This window comes from Onychomys torridus, chromosome 3 (assembly GCF_903995425.1).
Source record: "Onychomys torridus chromosome 3, mOncTor1.1, whole genome shotgun sequence".
Classification (NCBI taxonomy): domain Eukaryota; kingdom Metazoa; phylum Chordata; class Mammalia; order Rodentia; family Cricetidae; genus Onychomys; species Onychomys torridus.
In genome coordinates this window covers 121,090,305-121,112,647 of record NC_050445.1, presented here as the reverse complement: position 1 = coordinate 121,112,647, position 22,343 = coordinate 121,090,305, and the positions used below count along the sequence as shown (strand labels likewise).

General features: G+C 40.2%; 1 protein-coding gene across 2 annotated transcripts in view; it reads right to left on the bottom strand.

Annotated features, from left to right (window-relative positions):
* Positions 1 to 22,343, bottom strand: part of Ctnna2 (catenin alpha 2) — a 1,122,097-nt gene that overhangs the window by 789,859 nt on the left and 309,895 nt on the right. For both annotated transcript variants that reach the window (XM_036182154.1, XM_036182155.1), the window contains exons 4-5: positions 16,793 to 16,959; positions 3,889 to 4,008 (exon numbers count right to left, since the gene is read on the bottom strand). In XM_036182154.1, coding sequence (XP_036038047.1) covers positions 3,889 to 4,008; positions 16,793 to 16,959 — 287 coding nt within the window. The remainder of the gene's footprint in view (positions 1 to 3,888; positions 4,009 to 16,792; positions 16,960 to 22,343) is intronic.

Here is a 22,343-nt window from a genome sequence, read left to right as displayed (position 1 = left end):
CCTGATCCTGTTTTAACATGGGGTCGAGGACGTGTTTGTGTTTTTTCACAAGAAGAGAATGAAGCTTGGTGGTTACCGAGCGTTTGGTAAGGAGCATGGAGCTAAGGAAGGTCTGCTCCAATGACCTTCCTATAACGGAACCAGAATGAAAGTGGCTGGATTAGTGTTTCTGAGGTTTTGTCACTGGAAATGCAAACACTGAGGAAACAGAGTTCGGAGCTGTGCCACTTTTGGCTTTACTAGCTCCTCTAGAAAAATACTTTATATCACCTAATAGCTGTGCAGTATTTTGCAAAGAGCTTTACAGCAGCTAAATATGGTAATTTAACCCTCAGGGTGAAGTGAAGTTTTTCAGTAGAACAAACCAGAAGTACTGCTGCAGTAGAAATGTTTGTCTGAATTGAAGCACTTAGGGGAGCTATTATGAATTTGGGTGAAGGGACAGCCTCTAGTTAAAAACTGTTTACCGCTGACAGTGCATCTCTGCTGGTTCTTGAATGGCTGAGAGAATGCAACTTTGGGGTGTGGCTTTGTCCTGAGAATGTTACAGTCCCTTAGCCATAAGTATCTCAACTCTATAACGACAACAGTCACTAAATTCCAGTGTTGTATAGCAAAGCTGACTATAAACTCTAAACTTTAGAAATGATGTACTTCCTGTCTAGTTAAGAGAATCTAATAGAGATCGTGATAATTAAGAGTAAGAAGTAGAAAAAGATGAAAATAAGATATGTGAGTTTGTAGAAATTATTCTGTCTTGTTAGATCTGGGTTCAGAAATCTTTAGGTGTTTGCTAAGTTAAACATATGCTAATGGTAGCCCTATAATCTTACAAGTATCTAAGGTAGTCTTAAGACATGTAGTAATAAGCTTGTAAGAAGTAAAGATGCTAGTTGTAAATGTAAGTTTAAATAAGAAATAAGAAGATGGAATGAATATAAGAAGTATATAAGAAGTAATAAAAAATATATTTGCTAAATAGTTCTATAGTTTCCTTAAAAAGTATAAGTAACTAGATGTTAATACATTATATGTGAGTTTGTAAAAATGTGTAAATGTTGAGTGTGAGTTTATGCTTAAGCACATGTTATATGTGAGTTTGTGAAAAAGTGTAAATATTGAATGTGAATCTATGCTTAATGTATATGGTGAAAGAACCTGAGACATAGAAGGTAGTGTCCTAGTAGAATGCAAAGCAGGCAGTCTGAATGGTTTCAAAAGCTCCAGAAGCCGATAAGAAGCAAAGAATGGCAGACGCCAGAACCAGCACAAGGCATCCACAGCTGAGATCCATGGAAAATCAACGCAACACAGAATAAGCTGAGCTAATATAAAAAACGGTGCTGTTTAGAATAAATACTTTAACTAAAAAGATCTGTGAGAACAAAAGTTGCAGAGATGCTTGTTTTAACTAAAATTGTTAACTTCAAGAAGTTTTGGTTGGGGTTGGGGATTTAGCTCAGTGGTAGAGTGCTTGCCTAGCAAGCGCCAAGGCCCTGGGTTCGATCCTCAGATTTAAAAAAAAAAAAAAACAGAAGTTTTAGTTGTAAAATGTCTCTTCATATGTGGAAATGAAAGCCCGATACCAGAATTTACTTCTGTTTTTTTTTTTTTTTTTTTTTTTAACTTTTTGAACTTAAAATAATGAGATAAAACTACAAAAAGATTTTGGTTATGGATTTCTTCATATTTGGAAGTCAAGTACCAGAATTTATCATTTGAATTTTGGGGACTTAAATGAAATGAACAATAGTGATTTCATTGCAATGGAATAATTTTAAATTTACTTATAGTAATAACCTGGGAACTGTTTTCTGGAATTTGTGTTGAAATGGAACTGTTTAAATGAAGAAATTTATTGTTTCTACCCAGACTAAAGATGCAATTTTGTGTATGCATATATGCTTTATTAACTGGTGATTCATGAATTACTTCATGGAACTGGTTTTGTGTTACAAATGGAACTGATTAAATGGAAAAGTTTGGGTTTTCTAACTAGACTTGAGACTTTTGCTTAAAAAGTTATAAAGAAAAGGAAGAATTAATATTCCTTAGTCTATTTAATTTAAAAAAATATTTTCTTATTGTTTGAGTAGATTAATGTCATGTTTTGTAAGTAAGAAATGCATGGGTATATTGAGACTACTTTTAAAATGTAAAAAGTTTTATTAAGAAACTGCTTTTGGATGTTTTGCTAAAAGTTTTCAAAGTTAATGGTTAGATTGAGAATATTGCTTTGTAGGAATTGTATAAGTTTGGGTTTTTTCTAAACAGGTTTGAGATTTTTTTAAAAAAAATTATAAAGAAAAGGAGGAGTTATGAGTGAATTAAGGATGAATTATGTTTGCAGAAATTATGTTTAACCTATTGGTATTAATGCACCCTGGGTTTGTGGAGTTAAGAAAATATTTAAGTTTGATGTGAATACATCAGAAGTTCCTCCTATGTTCTGTTAGCAAGAAATTCAAATGATTCTATTAACAGTTAAAGTTGTAAGACTGAGAAAATTGTTAACTATATATAGCACCATATATGCTAATTCAAATGGTTCTGTTAAGAGTTTGTGTTGAGTTGTAAGATTGGGAGAATTGTGACTATGTATAGCAATATTTATGTTAACCTGTTAATGGTAATGATGAAGTTAAGGGATTCTTTAAGTTTGCAATTGCATTAAGTTTTTGGTTTAGAAAGGGCTTGATGCAGCTAAAGACTGCTGTAATCACCTTGGACCTAATTCAAAAAAGAAATGCCATCTATATCATCCTCTACTCCTATACTGGGAGGTATAACAGCTATAGAGATTGCTGTTAAGCTATTAATGACTTATTTTATATATATAAAGAAAGGGGGACCTGTATGAGCCTGTTTTTGGGTTCCTCATGGCTTTACCCTGCAGGTCCACATAGAGGATGATTAGGGCCACAGGCCTGAGTGCAGGTGTCTGAAATGGTCTGCACTTGGCTGTGCTGGGGGAGGAAGTCTTTTGCTCCACCCCTTGGCATCTCTATAAATACCCTGGGACAGAGACAGTCAGGGCCCTTTGGAATAGGTTCCAGGCCCTCTCGAGGCTATCCTTTACTTTCTATCTGTTTATCTTTGCACTATAAATCCTTCTATCTAATATTTCCTGCTGCTCACACTCAAGAAAACTCTGGGGAGCTGTGGGGTTGGTGGGTAAACGCCCCACACCCCCAATACAGAGGTGTTTCTCTGTTGGTTTGCTTGCTTGTTTTTTTAGAATATAATGATACTCTTTGGGAACAATGAACGCATTGGATACTCTTTGGGAATTCCAAAGGCACCCCACATACAGCTAAAACTATGGGTCTATGTCCCAACAGGGGATATGGGGCAGATCCGGGGACATCCGTCACTACTGCTATGGCTGCTTGTCACCTGTGTCCTTTCTTCCCTCTTTCTCCTCCTGCTTGTTCTTCTTCTCACTCAGTCCATGCTTCCTTCTCTTTTATGAACGTTTTGCTGCATGTGTGATAATGCATCCTGTGTATGCATCATCTGGTTTACACAGAACTAAGAGATTCAGTTTGGGGGCAAACCATGACATCCAAGAGTGTACAGCACCACATCTCAGTCTGTTTTCTTTTCATTTGACCTCAAGCACTGGACAGAAGGTTCAAGTGTGGTGGGACATGAAACCTGTTCTCATCACTGAGAACTGGTAGTCTGTGATCTATTCATAGGCAGCAACCAGACAAGTACACAGGCCTCCTGTGGAGGCACCGACAGTCAAAGCAGGACACAGACTTTGTGATAGGTTCTCGGAGCATGTTGTCATGAGCAGATGCAAGTGGTCCATATTTCAGGCCCACAGAGAGAGACGGTTACTTACGTTCGCCCATCCCCAGCAACATTTCCAAAGGTTCCCACCTGTTGTCTCCTTGCTGCCACATAGTTCAGTTTCACCATTTCTTTTCCAAACTCTTTAAAGCGGTTTGCAAGATCTTGCTCATTTGTAGCATTTTTGACAGCTTCCAGAGCCTCCTCAACCTGAATTAAAAAGATACACAGCCTATTAATTAGAAGATAGTACTTAAATATTAAACATGCTATAAATGGTAACTTGTAAAGAAAGCATGAATATGTGATAACATAGAAACAGTAGGCAAAACCATACCTAATAATCACCTATAGTCAAAATAACATTTTTTCCCCAAAATTTATAGAAAAGGGGCCTCAGAGGTAAGTTGAGAGTAGAAAGAACACACTGCTTTTGTAGAGAACCCGAGTTTTGCCCCCTGCACACACGCTGGGTAGCTCACAACCACATATAACTCCTGATTTGGTGGACCTGGCTCCTAGGCAGCCACAGGTACCTGAATTCACATGCATGTACTCTCTCTCACACACATAAACATAATTAAAATTTTATGTAAATCAAACTAGAAACTGAATTCCCAAAGCATGCACAAATCCTCTCTGTGGTGTATTTTACTGAATTATGACTGTGGTAAGGAATATAGGATTCCAATATAAAGTAGAAACACCAAGGATACACACATATGCGGGAAGGGAAATTTAAGACAAATTCTCCTAGCTCTCCTGGTTTGCAGAAACTCCTGGGATGTTGAAAAAATTGTAAAGACAGAATCTCCAGCCACTCTTGTCAAGACCTCTAAATCCAGGACTCAAGCCTAGATACACAGTTTGGCATTGCCATGTAAAGAGGAGACAGCACCCATCTGGAAGCAAGTGGAATTCAGATTCTGCTGTCACTTGCAGGTGGCATCCAGTAGAGTGGAACGGCAGTCTGCAGAATGACAGCAGCCATGCCAACCTAATGATGTGTGTGCCTATAGATTCCCACAACCTCCCTCTGCTGGGCTTTCCTTAGTCCCATTGGACCTGGACTATCAATTTCACCAAAACTGTCTCAAATAATACGTAAAGTATTAGGAGGCACTAAAGTCCACATCTGTCAAACAACCTGAATTTTTATATGATGTGTAAACAGCTGGTAACAGTCTACATGTGATCCCTGTGGACTGGATTAAAATGAAGTACTAAGAATAGGTGACTATTGGTTGCCCTGTTCTGAACAGGACATCTACATTACACTCCAAGGTCCAGACAACATTGGAGGAGATGGGGAAGAAAGAATGTAAGGCATGAAGGATTGGGAGAAGAGCTGTTAAATATTGCTGCCCCCTAAATATGACATGGCCCACAGCATCTGCAGTTACCCGCACAATGTCAGGTCTACTAATGTTCCTTTAAGAATTGGGGAATGGACTCATGAGGCCTATCTTCTCCCTGACTGGCAGTCAATGGCTGTTGGAGAAGGGGGAGACATTTTCTTCAGTTAAATAGGCACTGGTAAATTGGGGTCTCAGATAAATATGCTTCCACTATGCCCATGCAAACGACTTGAATCTCAAGTGAGTCATACATACACATTAAAAATGATATGTGGAAGCGGAAAGCAGTTAGTGTTCACTGTGAGGAGACAAGAGAAGGTAATGGAAGTGAACGTAATGAAATATATTATATACATTTTATATATAATGCCAAAAAGTATCAGTAAATATTTAAAAACTTCAAAGAAAGATTCTATAATAGAATAATCCACAGAGCTATTGTCTGGTGATGTCTTTGTAGAAATCAGCTAAAAATGCAGCCCTGAGTGGATAAGGTACAGGACAGTGTCATTCTCAAAGTCAAAATTTTTAAACATATAAGGGATCTGGTTTATTTTGTGTGACCTGAACATCTCCAGCTCCATTTTCTTACAAATATGATTTCATTCTTGTTCACAGCTGAGTAAAATTCTATTTCATACATGAACTGCATTTTCTTTATCTGTCCATCTGGAGATGGACATCTAGACTGCTTCTTTATCTTTGCTCTTCTGAACAGTACACTGTAAACATGAGCATGTATCTTTGTTGGTGTTGTCTTAGAGTCTAGTAGTTATATACCCATGAAAGAATCCAGATATAAAAAGATAGAGTCCATATTTTACCTAATATTCAGGGCCTAGATTTAAATTTATAATCATACCTGTAAGAATATTTGTGTATGTATACATATATAGGTATATAAACACATATAATATATATATTATATGTGTGTGTGTGTATATATATATATATATATATATGTGTATATATATATATATGGCATGAAAGTTTGAAGGAGATCATGAGAGGAGGAAAAGGTCAAAAGGGGAGTGGGAAGGGGAGACAAGAAAGAATAATGGGATATTTATGAGATGAATGCACAGAAAAGGTTGATAAACAAAGGAGGGTCTGTCGGGACAATGGTAGATGAGAACAAAGGATAACGATACAATGTATGAGTGAGTCATAATGAAACACATTGTCCTGTATACTAAAGAAAAAGTAAAAATATGTGAAAAGACTACTAGTGGGTGTGGAGCCCCCATGGGACTAGACTAAGCCCTCTGGATATGGAAGATGGTTGTTTGGCCCAAACTGTTTGGGGGGCACTCAGGCAGGGGGATTGGGATCCATCCCTGGTACGTGGGCAGGATTTTGGTTGTCTGGTGCCTGTGGTGTGATGCCTGCACAGCCTTGGCGCAGTGGGGAGGAGCTTGGACCTGCCTAGGCTCAGTGTGCTGGAGCTCTACTGACTCCCCTTGATTTGGGGGATGTGGGCATGTGGGGTGGCTAGGGAGGAAGGGCTGGAGGGTGGGAGGAGGGAGGAAAAGGGGGGACTATGGGTGGTATATGGAGTGAGTAGAAAATTTCTTAATAAAGAAAATGAAAAGAAAAGAAAGAAAAGTAACTTTTTAAAAAGGAGCTAAAAAAATGTGAAAAGAGTCACATACAGAAGTCCTGGCAAATTCAGGCTTCGGAGAGAGGCATGTGGATTCTGAAAGACTGACATACCCCAAACACAGATCAGAATCATAGTAGGCCGAAGGAATTTTTTATAGTCAAATCACAGTATATATAAACCTGCTGTGGCTTTGCTATCTTAAGATACAAATGAGCGCACATATGTCCGGGGAAAGTAAAGTGTGCTCCATTCTGAACTATGGGATGGTTCCGTTTAAGACACTCAACACGTGGCTGAAGCACAGTGCTTACCAAGTGTCACTAGGTGAGGGAACAAGACAGAGCACATAAGCCAGTGGTAACAGATAGCAGCAAGCCTGTTATCCCAGAGGTGTGATGGAGCCTTTCAATTCGCCCAACAGGCAACCTCATTCAGTAAGGAAAACTTGGCAGGGGGAAACCAATTTTCAATAATAATGAATGCATGGCAACTGGGCTGCAGTCTGGAGTCTACAAAAAAAATCACTTTCATCTACAGAAATTCTACATAATCCCCTTCCTAATTATAAACATGTAAAATGGTAATTAAACTCATCAGAGTCACCCTTTTTTCCCATTCTGTCCAGGCTCTAACAACACACGAGGGAAAGAATGAAATAAAGTTGAATGGAGGCTGCTGTGTGGGGTTTTCTTAGGCACTCAAACCAAATTGCATTTTATTGCACCGAGTGGCCTGTTTAACATATTGGCATAGGTTAATGAGATGCTCATGCCTTGAATCTATACAATAATGAACCAGCAATGCCTCTCCTTTCTAATAGATTTATAATAACTTAAATTTTGCCATCAATAGCACCATGGAGTGGACGTTCTTGGCAGCTGTGATGTCCCTGCTGCTTATGTAAGATGTAAATTGTTTCTTGGGACATTAAAATCTGGTTCCAAGGATAGAAAAGAATAATTATCACACAGGGTGTTAAATCTAGGAATCGTTTTCTAATATGATACCCTGGGATTCTTACCAGTTGTTAGTCATCCCAATTTAGAATGTTTATTTCACTCTGTTATACATAATTTTTCTTATTGTTTTTCTCTGAATTCAGATGCCCTTTAGAATTTACAATAATTATGAAACTTATAATTTAATGAAGTACTTTTGAGAAAAAAAGCCATTAAATTATTAATCATGTGGTCTGTTCATAAACAGGTAGATTTAATCATACTTGGTTTGAATCCTAGAAGGGTTTGGAGTTTCAGCTAGCCAAAGTTTCATGGAGAAGCGCTGCTCAAAACATATACCACATTCCAAAATAGAGGAAATGGAACCAAAGTCTGATCTGTTGGTCAGTCCATCAAAGTCAGTGATAAAAGGGATAGGAGGGTAGGTTGATTGAACCATAGATCCATGGATGGGTGGATATAGTAAGATGATAGGCAGACAGACAGGTGATGATAGATAGATAGATAGATAGATAGATAGATAGATAGATAGATAGATAGAATTGAAATTGAAGGGCAGACACTAGGCATTTTTGTCAACTCAAAATTAATTTAAAAAAATTTTATTTTTGAAAAGAGCCAATTTTTTGGATGATGAGGGAAAGGAAATTGGTTCCTAAGATCCAAATAAATGGCTTATTCTCAAATATTTACTGGCCACTGGGGATCTTGAGATACCAGCTGAGGAAAGGGCAGTTCTTATACTGTGAAAGTAATGGGAATACTATCCAAATGCACCTGCCTGGGAGTCACCATGAAAACTGTAAAGTTTCGGGTGTGGAGAGGGCCAGGGATGTGTGATGCAATTGATTTGGGTTTGAACCCAAATTTTAAAGACAGATTCCTCTTATCCAGGATTGTCTGCAGGCGAGGGGATCAGGAGGTAGAAAGGAAGCTGCAGAGAGCATATGGGCTTCTTAGGACTCTTCTGAAAGGCTGGGACACTCATGGCTAGAGAGACCATTGTACAGGTATAGTGTGTTGGGAAGGAAATGTACTGTGTTGGAAACTAGCTTCCAACAGGAGGACATGAAGGTACCTAGCAGTAGCTGTCACTCTTCGTCATTAAAGGGCCCCACCATCTGGGGTATCACAGACATCCATTCCTCTCCTTCAGCACAGGTCAAAATGAGAGCATCTCAGCCAGGTATTCCTTGTCCTTCATGGTTGTAATCTGTGCAGAGATAGTTGAGGAGATGGAAAGTTCTGGAGAGGACATTAAAATCTGTTCAGTAGTTGGTGTGTTTGGATGTTATTTTCAGGGCTTTTCACTTAGGATTCTTTGAGGTCTTCTCTGTGGTTTTATAGCCATCAAGTGCTGTTGTTCAGGACCATGATCTGCCATGGAGCTCCAGAACCAAAAGGGCATTGAGAAACGATACATTACCAGGCCACATTAAAAAGATCATAGATAGTACTAAGTTACACTATGTTCTGGTTTGGTTTTTAATTGTGGTGATAAAACACTCTCCAAAACTCACAAGGGTTAATTTTACCTTGCAAATTACAGTTCACCACCACAGAAAAACAAGGGGGACGAACTCCAGGCAGAAGAAGCTGGAAACAGACCACAGAGCCACACCACTTGCTGGCTCGCTTCCATGCTGTCAGTCTGCTGGCTTCCTTACACAGCCCAGGTCTACCTACCTAGTTTTGGTACTGCCCTCAATGAGCTAGGCCTTCCAGCATTAATTATCAGTCATAAAAATGCACACGGACACATCCACAGGCCAATCTGAAGGAACCAGTTCTTCACTTGAGGTTCCCCCTTCCAAGATGTGTCAAGTGGACAATCAATATTAGCCACCACTCCATGTATATCATCAATGTTCCTAAACTATGGGGCATCTGAATTCCATCTGACCCCCAGTAGTCACTAAGAAATTAAGACCCCCTTAAGAAACTGACCAAGTATTTACTGTTTTATAGTTCATTACTTTATTTTTGAGGAAGAAATTATCTGATAGCTAAGACCTTCGTTTTAGAGACACTAGATTGGGACTAGAGAGAAAGTGTTTGTTTTCCTGGAGTACATATGTCCAGATGAGTTTATGTGTAAGACTATCACTCATGCAAACAACGTGACAATATAATCTGATTACATTAAATCAGAGCCTCAGGGAAATTATTGCCCCTCGTCAACATCACTGATTAAAATCTGAGATTTTCTTTAAAATCCTGAAATGTCGAATATCAACATAGCATACTCAGTGTCAATTGACTTCATGACATACCAGGTGTCTGGCTAAGAAATGAGTCCCCAGCAACTTCAGCAGCAGAAGTGATTACCATCACACAGTATTCTCAATAGTGTCTGATGAACAACTGATTAGCTTTGTTCGGCACATCCATTCCTCAAGTGAGTGCTAACTGAGCTTTGGAACTATGTCACCCACTGATTACAAATGCCCTTCTGAATCTGGGGTGGCAGAAGAAGAACCTTTTGGCATTCCTCTGGATCTTTAACATGACACAGGAGGAGAGGGCTGTTCTAGTAAAGCACATGTAGTCATCTGCATGAGAGAACAGAAGCCTTGCTAGGGACAACACAAATGCTGTACTTAAAGCCAAAGGATTCTTCAGTAGCCACATACACTGCTCTATGGGGCAGAATACTGTGCAATCTCTCAGTCTATAAGGACTTCACTAATTTTTAGAGGCTTGCCTGGCAATTGCTCAAAATCACTCAATTTCCCAATAATTACATATTTGGGTATGAAGCAGATGATGTTGGGTGTTTTAGAAAAATAAATCAACAGTCTTTCAGACACTTAGTGAACTATTTATGGAACAACATGACCAGGAGTTTCTGATGAGAGGTCCAATCCCTTTCAGTTCCTGTAAGTTACTAGGAAGAGAGAAAAATCCATATCTGAAAAGGATGAACATCAACAAATTTTGGCACAGGGCCTAAAAGTAATGTGTAATGCTTGAGGTAAAATAGTCATTATCAGGTAACACTGCAGGGGCTTGTGGGTATTCCTCAGTTCAGAGCCAACAGAAAAATGAAATCACTTCTTGACTCTGATGAAAAAAAAAATACATCTATTGTGACTCCAATGGGAGCTGTTCTCCTACAGGCTCCAGAGTTAGCACATTTGCTTCCCAGTTAAGGATGGTGCTTTGGAAGGTGGCAGGACCTTTAGGAGGTGGGGCCCCATTGGTGGAAATGGTCACTAGGGAGTGGGTATGATGTTTTATAGCCTGTGCCTAGTTCCTAACAGCCTCATATTTCCTGTTCCAAGATGTGAAGTCAAGAGACCCAATGGCAGCTGCACATCCTTGTTATCATAGAGTCAACTGCAGCTATATCTTTCCCTCTGTGATGGACTGTATCCCCTCAAATTGTGAGCCAAAATAGGCTTTTCCTCCCTCAAGTGGCTGCTTGCCAATTACTTGGTCACATCATCATCATCATCATCATCATCATCATCATCATCAACAACCACAAGAGTAAGAAATACAGAACCTGACAGTCTTTTATCTGTGCTGTATTACTATGTGCTAAAGAAACTTGCTTATTTGGGGGGGAAAAAGTGAAAAAGATGCAGACTGATAGTTTCTAACTCACTGCATTATCACATGCACAAATACTGCTGTTATGTTGTAGGTTTGTCCAGTTGGGCTTTTTTCTTTTTCTATTGTTTGAGAACTCCATACATGCATACAGTGTACTTTATCAAGTCTGCTGACCATTTCCCTCTCCACTCTCTCTTCTGTCCCCCCAACCTTATTCCTTTCCATTTAATGTGGTCTTTGTTAAGATCAGAGTCCACTTAGTGTACATGAATGTAGGATAATCTATTGGAAGGTTGCATCTGATGCTTTTCCCTGGAAGCCACTGATTGCAAGATCTCCTCAGCAGGTGGTGAGACTTTATGCTCTCCCCACATACCCCCATGCTGGGATTTTGGCTAGTTGATCTTGTACACTTTTGTTTTTAAATTTGTTTTGATTCTTTGAGAATCTCACACATATTCAAAATAATTTTATCATATCTTTATCATATCTACTCTTCACTCCTGCCTCTACCTCCTCCCAGGCATTCCTCACTATGGACGCCTCTCCTATCTTCATGACCTCTGGTTTGAAACCACTTAGTCTAACTAGTGCTGCTTGTATGTGCATGGGACTGGAGCCATGTACTGGAACATGGGCAGTCTACCAGGATCTCCATCTGAAGAAAGTGGCTTTCTCTCCCCCAGCAGTCATCTTAAGTTTATAAAATAAATAGATGTATGCAATATCTCAAGAGTCTTTTTTTCTTTAAGAAATTGTTCTCATTAATTTTACATATCAACCACAGATCCCCCTTTCATCCCTCCTATAGATTCCCCCAATCCATCCTCCAAAAGGGTAGGGGCTCCCATAGGGAGTCAGTAAAGCATGGTACATACAGTTGAGGCAGGACCAAGCCCAGCACCCCCCCAACCCCCCCCACACACACACATCAAGGCTGAGCCAGGCATCCCACCCACCGTAAATAGGTAATGGGCTCCAGAAAGCCAGCTCATGGAATAATAGATCCTGATCCCACTGCCAGAGGCCCCTCAAACAGACCAAGATACACAACTGTCTCCTGTATGCAGAGGGCTTAATCTAGTCCCATGCAGGCTCCACAGCTGTTGGTCTATAGTTCCCATGAGCTTGGTTCATTTGTCTCTGGAGATTTCCCTATCATAATCTTGACACACACACACACACACACACACACACACACACACACACACACACACACACACACACAGAATCCCTTTTCCCTCTCTTTGACTAGACTCCTGGAGCTCAGATTGGTTGGTGCTTGGCTGTAAATCTCTGCATCTGCTTTCTTCTGTTACTGAATGAAGGCTCTATGATGACAGGGTATTCACCAATCAGATTATTACTGGGGTAAGCCAGTTCAGATACTTCTCCACTACAGTTAATAGTCTAATCTGGGGTCATCCTAGTGGATTCCCAGGGATTTTCCTAGCACCAGAGGCTATGCTTTTTACTAGCAAAATACTCAGGAAAAAAAAAAAAACAAAAAAAAAAAAAAAACAAAAACAAAACAAAACAAAACAAAAACCCCACACCATGTTTATTTATAATTTTTGTCTATATGTGCCAGCTTTTGCATGGGGGTTTGACTTGAGAGGGTAGTTCCATGCAATGACACCAAGCCTAATCTGAACTCAAGGTTCTGAACACAGCCCCCACCCTCGTGCTAGCCCCAGAAACTGCAGTTCTCAGTATATCCACAAGATGGAGACATTCCACTTCCTCTGTTACTGTGGTTTGAGAACAGACGCACTATCTAGTCCAGGATCATTTTTAATTTTACTACTGACAGTCTGACAGGCCTGCTTAACGTTGCTGGGTTGACCTTTGCATGATTTTGTGATAAATCCTTTTCTTTAACTTCCTTCACTGCTGTGTGGAGGACAGAACACAGCTGACTTTACAAACAGCTGGAGAGTCAACAGCAGTGGTCAAAGACCAGGAGGGAGAGAGGAGAGAGGGGTCTGGAGTTTTAGACAGTGTCACAAACTTGGGTTTATTTATTTAATTGTATTTATTTATCTATCTTTTTATTTAGCGATTGAAACTCCTGTATCCCAGGCTGGCCCCAAGCTTTAGATTTAGCTGACCTTGAACTTCTGATCCTAATGCTTTCCTAAGAGTTGTGTCCCATGCCAGTTTTATGTGGTGCTAGAGAGTAAACCCAGAGCATTATGTACACTAGGCAAGCACTCTATCAACTGTACCTCAGGCCCAATACATAGGCACAGAGAAACCGATTGCTGGAGCAGTCATAGACTCCAGAGGAAAACCCATTAATTGACATTTTCCTAGACTAGTATAATTTTTAACTGCTTTCCAGAGACCTAACCTTATAGACACAGGTAAGTTTAACTCTTATCTTAATCAAAGAAAGTTCCTTTTCAACAGATGGAGAGCATTACAGAGATGGACCACTGGGCAAAATGCACCAATTGTTACAGCTGCAGTTTCTATACCTAAGTTTCAGGGAAGATAATGGGACATCTAGGAGACTAAGATACAGGATACTGCAGGATATTTCCAGAAAGGGGAGATTAGGAAAGCCAGAGGACCAGGTAAGGATGTCTGCTTAGTGTCTAACAGGGAAATGGTATCCTTGAAATCTCAAAAATATGGTTGCCTCAATGAGACCCACATATTTCAAAAGATAGTGCCCTTAGATGGAGAGATTCGAGCGATTGTAGATGTTACAGGAGAATTGCTCTTCTCCAAGGACAAGCACCTGATAGGTTATCCAATCTTAAGTGATCAGCATATGTGCATGTACATATAAAAATGTGCATATAAATGACACTAAATGAACAAAGTAGGTTATCTGATATCTTTCTTCTTATCCACACAAGCATATACATACACATATATATGTAACAATAATGGTCGAAGAAAAGGCCATAAATTTAAAAAGTGGGGGTCAAGAGAGGATTTGGAAGGTATAGAGAGAAGGGTAAAAATGATGTAAATACAGTACTTATGTACAAAACATCATGAAATTTGCAGGCAAATGGACGGAACTAGAAAGTATCATCCTGAGTGAGGTAACCGAGACTCAGAAGGACAAACATTGTATATACCCACTCATAAGTGGATACTAGATATAAATCAATGGATAATCAGACAATAACCTACAACTCCAGAGAAGCTAGCTAACAGGGAAGACACAGAGGGATGCATGGATGACCCTGGCAAGGGGACATAAATGAAATCTCCATGAGTAAACTGGACATGAGGGATGAGCAATGGAGGGTAGGGGATGGGGGAGGAGAACACAAGGTAATGGGATGGTCAAGCTGGAACAGGGATGAAGTGGGAAAGCAATGGGAAAGATACCATGATGGAGGGAGATATCATGGGGTTAGAGAGAAACACAGTGCTAGGGAGGTTGCCAGGAATCACCAAGCATCACCCCAGCTTGGACTACTAGAAATAGTGGATAAGGTGCCAGAACTGAACTGGCTTGCCCCAGTAATCAGATTGGTGAATACCCTAACTTTCATCACAAAACTTTTCTCCAATGACTGATGAAGGCAGATGCAGAGATCCACAGCCAAACACCAGATAGAGCTCAGGAGTCCAGTAGGATAGAGAGTTGAGGGATTCTATGAGCAAGTGCATCAGAATCATGATGGGGAAACCTGCAGAGATGACCAAACCAAACTAGAGGGAACTCATGAAAATTGTATCAATGGCTGTAGAGCCTACATGGGACTGGACTAGGCATTCTGCATGGGGAGACAATTGTGTAGCATGATCTGCTTGGGGGCCTCCTGGTGGTAGAATCAGAATGCATCCCTGGTGCATGAGGGGGCTTTTTTGGAGCATCCTATGATCGATACCTCATGCAGCCTTGAGGTGGGGAAAGGGCTTGGACTTGCCTCTACTGGATGTGCTCCTAATGGGAGGCCTTGCCTTCTTGTGGGGGGTGAGTTGGGGGAAGCCTGGGGGGCAGGAGAAGGGAAGAGGGGCTCCTTGATTAGGAAATGTTTTCATTCATTTTATACACAAATTTAAAAAATCAAATTTTCAAAATCTAAAGAGCATATTTCTCATGTGGGCTGCCCACCATCGTGCCACCAAGAGGTGGGGAACAGCATTGTTTACAATGAAAAATGGGGTGCATCACTAACGTATTTTGTTTCAGTCACATTGACCCACTGTTGAGAAAGACTTCTGGCAATATTTTTCTTAATGTTGCCTTTGAACTCTGAGTAGTTTGTAAGGTAAAGATCATAAAACCTTTTCTCCATCACAGTTCAGTACAAAGTATTAGTGTTACAAAAGATTCATCTAACAGACAAGGGGCTGGAGGACTGCCAGACAGTGATGCATCCTACAAAGGCTCCAGGGACATCACCATGCATGGTCAGGCATCATTTATGTTGGGCACCAAAAAGATAGCAAGCTAAATGCATACACTTGGATTAAAGCATGTTAGTTAGAATCCAGTGGCCAAAGAGCTCATCTTAACATTGTATTGGTGCCCTAACTTTCTTTTCTTGAAAAGCTGGCTCATTCTTCAATTGTATACCTCATGCAATTTGCAAAAGCCTTCCATAGCATTTGAGGGTCTATTCTTCGGGAAAAATTTAACAACCTGCCTGCAAGCACATTCTATTTTGTATCCGTTGGCTTTTCAGGGACCTGATTAGAAAACATGAAATGTTTCACCCTATTTTAGAGTTAAAAATCAGATTTCAGAGAGAGAACCAAAATTCAAGATTTTGAAAAAAAAAAAAAAAAAAAGAAAGGAGTTTGTGCATAAACTGAGAGCCTTGGGCCTTATGCTGGGATCTAATCTAGTAAATTCTGTACACGATTTCTTGACAGGTAACACTTAGGACTTAAATGTTATGATGTCTTGATGGGCTCCAATCCAACAAGTCTGACACAGGTCGAGGTGAGATGAGCTCTCATTGCTCACCTCCTGTATCACTTTGTCCCATCACAACTTGTTCTCTTCATTGCCAAAAACTAGAAGACCCTAACAGAAGTAGGCAGGGCCAGGATGAGCTAGTATTTTCCAAGTATGAGACTCAGCCTGCCATCATATGGTTCCTGGGGAAACCGTGCGCTTCACACCTTATCATCTAAAGACTGGGAGAAAAATCCAGGGCTTGTGACAGTTGTCAGGGACTTAGGAGTCTCTGGAAAGAGATATGAACTGAGCACTGTTTTATCACCAGACAACAATAGGTTCAAATATATATTAACATGTGCACAAATGAATTTGCATATGCCAGGCTCTTTCCTTTTAAGTACACTATGCCGTGTACTCCACAAAGCAATGACTCCAAGCTCTATGTTTGGAGGTAGGGAGATGACTCAGATGAAATTTAGTTTTTTGAATGCTCTATAGGTTATAAATGAGCTATTAAAAGAATTTGGTTCTATCCTAGGAAGCGAGTTTAATCAGGCAATCTTTGAGCAGTGGAGCATGTCTAATCCTTCCCAGCTGTCCCCCCACACAGAGGTTCTCATGAGGTCTACATACGTACAATTTTCAGATGAGATAAAAGTCTCATGACATCTGCCATATCAGCCAGGATTAGCAAGCGTGTCACAGCCGAGAGCAGTGCCCGTGCTGCCCGCACCATGGTGCCACGCTTGACCGAAGAGCAAGGGTCATCGGCAAACTCAGAGGAGGCGATCCGCATGGTCTCACCTGCAAGACAAACACAGAGAGCCAGGTGGGTAGTGAGTGAGGATGCTGAGAGCATAGTGAACTTAGAGATTTGTGGATAGCCAAAGTTGACCTCCAATACTGACCTAACTGCAAAGCTGGCACTTCTGAAATGCCAGTATCATGCCAGTGCACTGACAGATCTGGTGGACAAAGGAAGCTATTATTTCATACTATGGTATAAAATCATGCTTTTGACACTAATAAGAAAGTCATTTAATACATTTGATCTGACAGCTGAGATTAAATTACCCTAAGCTGAACTCTTTTATCTCTCCATTTCCTTGGAGCCAAAGCCTATTCCTAGGCAACTAGTTCAGGTGAGGATAGTTTCCTTATTTACTTTAGCAGTGGCATCCAAGGGTCTTACTTCCTAAATTCACACCGAGGAAATGGAAATGAAGAAAAACTCAAGTTACAAAGTAAACACTGCAAAACAACTACAACAACAGCAAACAACAACCCGTGAAGCCAAGGGGAGCGAGACATTCCAACGACCTTCATGTGCTTTATGTGGTGATATGCATTGAGACTGTTTTCATTACTATGTACACATGTAGTCTATACAAAGACTGAAAACCAAGCAACTCAAAGGAACCAAACATAACATCCATAGTTCTAACTTAATACCAATCACCAGGGGACATCTGATGAATCACCTACTGGAAAGTTCTTCAAATCTGTATTTTTGCCAACAATTAAACTGTTTGATCATATCACGATCCTTTGTCTAATTACATAAAATATTGACAGTTAATAATTTTTTCTCCTTTTCCCAACACAGAACTCCTAATCAAAGTGAGAAAGAAGAAGCAAAAGTCTCCATCTTCCATCGTCTTAACTCTGTCTTTCTGTCAGTGTTTCTTTCTGTCTGTCTCACCCATCTCTCTGCTGTTTACTGCGAAAGGTTTTCCTGCATCCCAGACTGATGTAGGATTTTCTGCAGATGAAAGGATGACTTTTTGAATGTTACATCCTCCTTTCTCCTTCCTAAGCACTGGGAATACAGGCAGTGTAGTCCTCCAGGGAGCTATTTGTGCCCTTTTCATGGTACTCTATGAATCAAGTTTTACATATATTCTTCTTAAGGTACAAGTCTCTAAGACTTGAAAAATGGGTTCTATTTAGCCATGCAACAATCACAAACAATGCTGTTTTTGCAGAATAAAATAAGAAATAAGGTTATATAGTTAGGTACTTTACTAGCAGTTTCTATAAGCCTTGGCCTATTCAACCATTTGAACTACATATTATCATAGAAGAAAATATCTTCACTTGTGATAAAGCAAACTGAAATGAGTAAATGGCCAAGGTGGAGAAAAATATAGAAATTGTGATGTTTTCCCTAGTGGAATTTTAACACCTGACACCTGCCCTCCATCCTGTTTGGGGGTGGGTGGGGTCAATTCTCATTTCACAGGAAACATCCTGAGTTGGTTGATGATTTGAGAGGATCCATTGAGGAGGCATTGATTTAGCTGAGGACCTCTGAGTTAAGCAAATGCAAGGATATCTTTGTGAGAATATCCCATGAGTGGGGGCTGCTGCTGCCAGAAGACTCATGATTTCTTCTGCTTTACAGACCCATTAGTTCCTGAGTATATAGACTTCATGACTCTTCCATCTTAGGATCATTTGCATTTGTCTCAGTACTATAATAATATAAGTGGTGCTCCCTCTAACCAATGATAACAAATACTGTCTTTTTAAGAGGTCAAGATGTTCCAAGTTATATTGAGAAAATTTTAGCTGTACCAATGCATGAATGCTGCAGAAACTCTGGCGGGGTAAGTACTCTCATGCCATCATTTATCCTAGAACAACAGAGGAGTAGAAGAGAAGCTTACTTGACCAAGGTCAACTGCATGGTAAGTGGCAGAGTGAGTGTTTGAAGCCAGATAGCTCTAGAAACAACCCTTAGTTTAAAAATAACACTCAGTACTTACTCACTCCATTCAAGTATCTGTTGGCATATTTCTGAGTGATCTGAGATTAGAAGTTGAAGACGCATCTACATGTCTATTTGGTCAGTTGAGTGTTGGAAAGCAGAAAAAGAAAAAAAAGGAGGAAGAAAGAGAAGAAAGGGTAGGAAAAGAGAAGGGGAGGGAGAGGAATAGAGGGAAGGAAGGAAGAAGAGATGAAAGCAGTAGGGAGGAAGGACCTAAGCAGGACTATTTCTAAAAATTATTCCCAGGCATGCTGCTTCCTTCTGTAACAGTAGAGCTGAGTTAGGACTGCCTCTGCCTTGCCCTAGCCTGGAAGCTGGCCAGTGTAGAAGCCATGATTACAACACATTACTTCCTCTGCTCCTGACATGAAGGCATTTTAGATGATGTGGTGATGACTTATTATGAAACTATCTCTTCCATTCTAAGGGCCTGGATGTTTGGCTGGACCTCACAGCCAGAGTTAACACACCTTGAAGTAAGGATGACTGCTCTTTTGCTGTATACCGAGGTCTCTTTGTGTAACCTACTTTTTAGAGAACGACTCAGCAGCTCATCTTACTTCCCTTGAATTTCCCATGTAATCGACTTTTACAGCCTCTGCTAATGCACAGCTATAATCTTAAATTATGTCCTCTTCCATGCCTCCAACCTGGACTAACACATGTGTGCTTGCATGTTATGATAGACAATGCAAAAATGGCGAATAGGTTGAAAACAGCCTTATAAAATAAATACCGTACATGTTGGAAGTCACATGGATATGAGTTTAGACATTTATTTACAGTGGTGGTTGCATTTTGTTATCTAGGCCAGTTGGGGGCAGATGCAATGAGGGAAGTTTCATCCCTTGTGAACCCTTTTAAATGTTTCTATAAAGGATCTCTCATATGTTCCTACATGATCATTTCTGTGCTATTAAAAAGAGAGAGAGAGAAAGAGAGAGAGAGAGAGAGAGAGAGAGAGAAAGAGAGAGAAGAAAAGAGAGAAAGAGAGAAAGAGAAGAAAAGAGAGAGAGAGAAAGAGAGAAGAAAAAGAGAGAGAGAGAGAGAGAGAGAGAGAGAGAAAGAGAGAGAGAGAAAGAGAGAGAGAGAGAGATCCCTTTGTGGAGAACACAGACACACAGACATGGGACAGATGGATTCACAAGCTAGCATCTAGGTAGGCATAGATTCAGTCTCAGACAAAAGACAGACAGGGAAACACAGAAGACACAGGCAGGGAGAGAGAAGTAGAGGATTCAAATCTGGACTTGCTCTTTGTCAAATTACTCCAAGGTGAAGTCCTTTCATTTTTTCCTCTTATTGGCAACTCTGAGTTATCATTAATGCATTCAGACCAAAGTAAGACCAGGCAAGGTGTGCTTTTACTCAGTCAATGCTGGGAAGAGGAAAGGAGAACTTACTGAGGTCATCTCTGAGCTACATAAAGTTATACCAAAACAAGAGGAAAAGTTCAATGATGTTTCAAAATTTATTGAACTTCATAATGGTGTAATTTGATTTCCCCCTTTTATTTTTATTTATTTTTTTATTTTAAGTCAGTACACAAGTTCAGGAAGTACCATGAGACTGTAATATTTGAGAAAGGCAGGTGCTAGGGAAAGCAATGGCTCCTTCCTTCTTTGTTCTGCCCACACAGAAAGTTGCTACGAAAGGAGAGAAACCTTAAAACGCTTCTTTTTGAAACAGCAAAGAATATGAAAGGAAAGATATGCATTTCACTCCAGGGTGGTTATGATTCAAGTCCATGATTAGGGAAAAGGTCAGCAATTCACAATCAGATTTCCCTCTGAGGACCAGCAGTGGTTAAAGGAAGTGTTTTCTAAGGCAAAATCTACATTAAAATGAGCTTCCTCCTTGAGCATTTCAAACACTGAACACCTACTGAGGATCTGGCACAGGTACCTCCTGCAATCCACAGTCTTCACAAAAAAGCTTTCTTGGTTCAACTTAAAACTCAAAGATGGGCTAGAAAGATGGTTTGGTGGGGAACAGCAGAATTCAGATGCCAGAACCCACATCAAGAACAGGGTGTGGTCATCCTTGTACCTGCCACTACAAGTGTGTGCGTTGTATGTGGGTGGGTGGAGGTGGAGACAGGAAGATTGCTGGAGCTTGCTGGCTACCTGTTTAGCTTCTAGTTCAGTGATGGACTCATCTCCAGAGAAAGTGGTGGAAAGTGATAAATGGTATTTAACATCCTCTTCTGTCCTTTACACATAACACACACACACACACACACACACACACACAGAGAGAGAGAGAGAGAGAGAGAGAGAGAGAGAGAGAGAGAGAGAGAGAGAGAGACTGAGACTTTACCCAAACCACATCAAGACTAAATCAATATTGCAAAGTAAGAAAGCTACCTGTTCCTATGTCATTCCAGAAAGGGGAATGGGCAGGCTCTCAGATCTTTGTTAGTTTCCTTTTCTCAAGTAGCTCTCTGAGAACACAGAAATTAGGTACAAAGTCTCAGAGGTTTGTTGGCATCAATGTCCTTGAAGTGACTGTAAAAGTGGAGAAGTTATGGTCCTGATGAGACCTTACCACTTCCATCTTTAGTCCAAGCATTGAGAATGCGCACCTGAAGGGTGTCTGGTGTTTGGTGGAGGCCAGCATCCCAGTCCCTACTAGATGTGCCAATGAAAGCTCTGATCACTGTCCTCCAGGCTGTGAAACCCAGAATGTGTCAGCAACCAATAATGATCGCTTCACTAACAAAATGCCTATTCAGCCACATGGCCTTTTCCCAGAGTGGTTTGAGAGGCTCCAACATTCTAGTTCACATTTGGTTAACCTAGTACTCTTTAACAAGGGCTGATCATGGTTCCAAGGCTATTCTCCTTCTCTGGAGATGCATTCAGTATGCAAAACCACAACAAATGTCAGTAACTGATGATTAAGTGTATTGAGCATTATGAGCTATTAAACATTGTTAGAAATGGTAATGCATCACCTTGCAGAAAGCACAGATCATTAAGCATATGGATTTTAATTATTTCAGCTATAGCCTTCTCCAGGGTTGGAAGGAGAGAGTGAAAGCTAATTTGTGGTAGCCAGTGAGACTATCAAACTGCAATGTGGTACACTTCCCAAACGAGGCTTTTGCAGAGACCTGTTAAATGTAGCAATTGCCACGTTCCATAAAAAGGAGATTATCATCTTGGGCTGGAGTGCAATAGAAGACCATAAACTTGGAGATGTTAAAAGTGATGTGCTAATCTTAGGAGAAAAATGGAATTCAGCAGATCATTAAATAATTTGCATAGTTTTTCATTGTATATACATACACGTATGTGTGTATGCATATCTTTGTTAGTAGATGTATGTGTATGTATCAGTGGTGTATGCCTGTATAAGACTTTGTGTGTGTTTTTAAATGTGGAGGGATGTAGAAACTAGAGGTCATCAATGGATA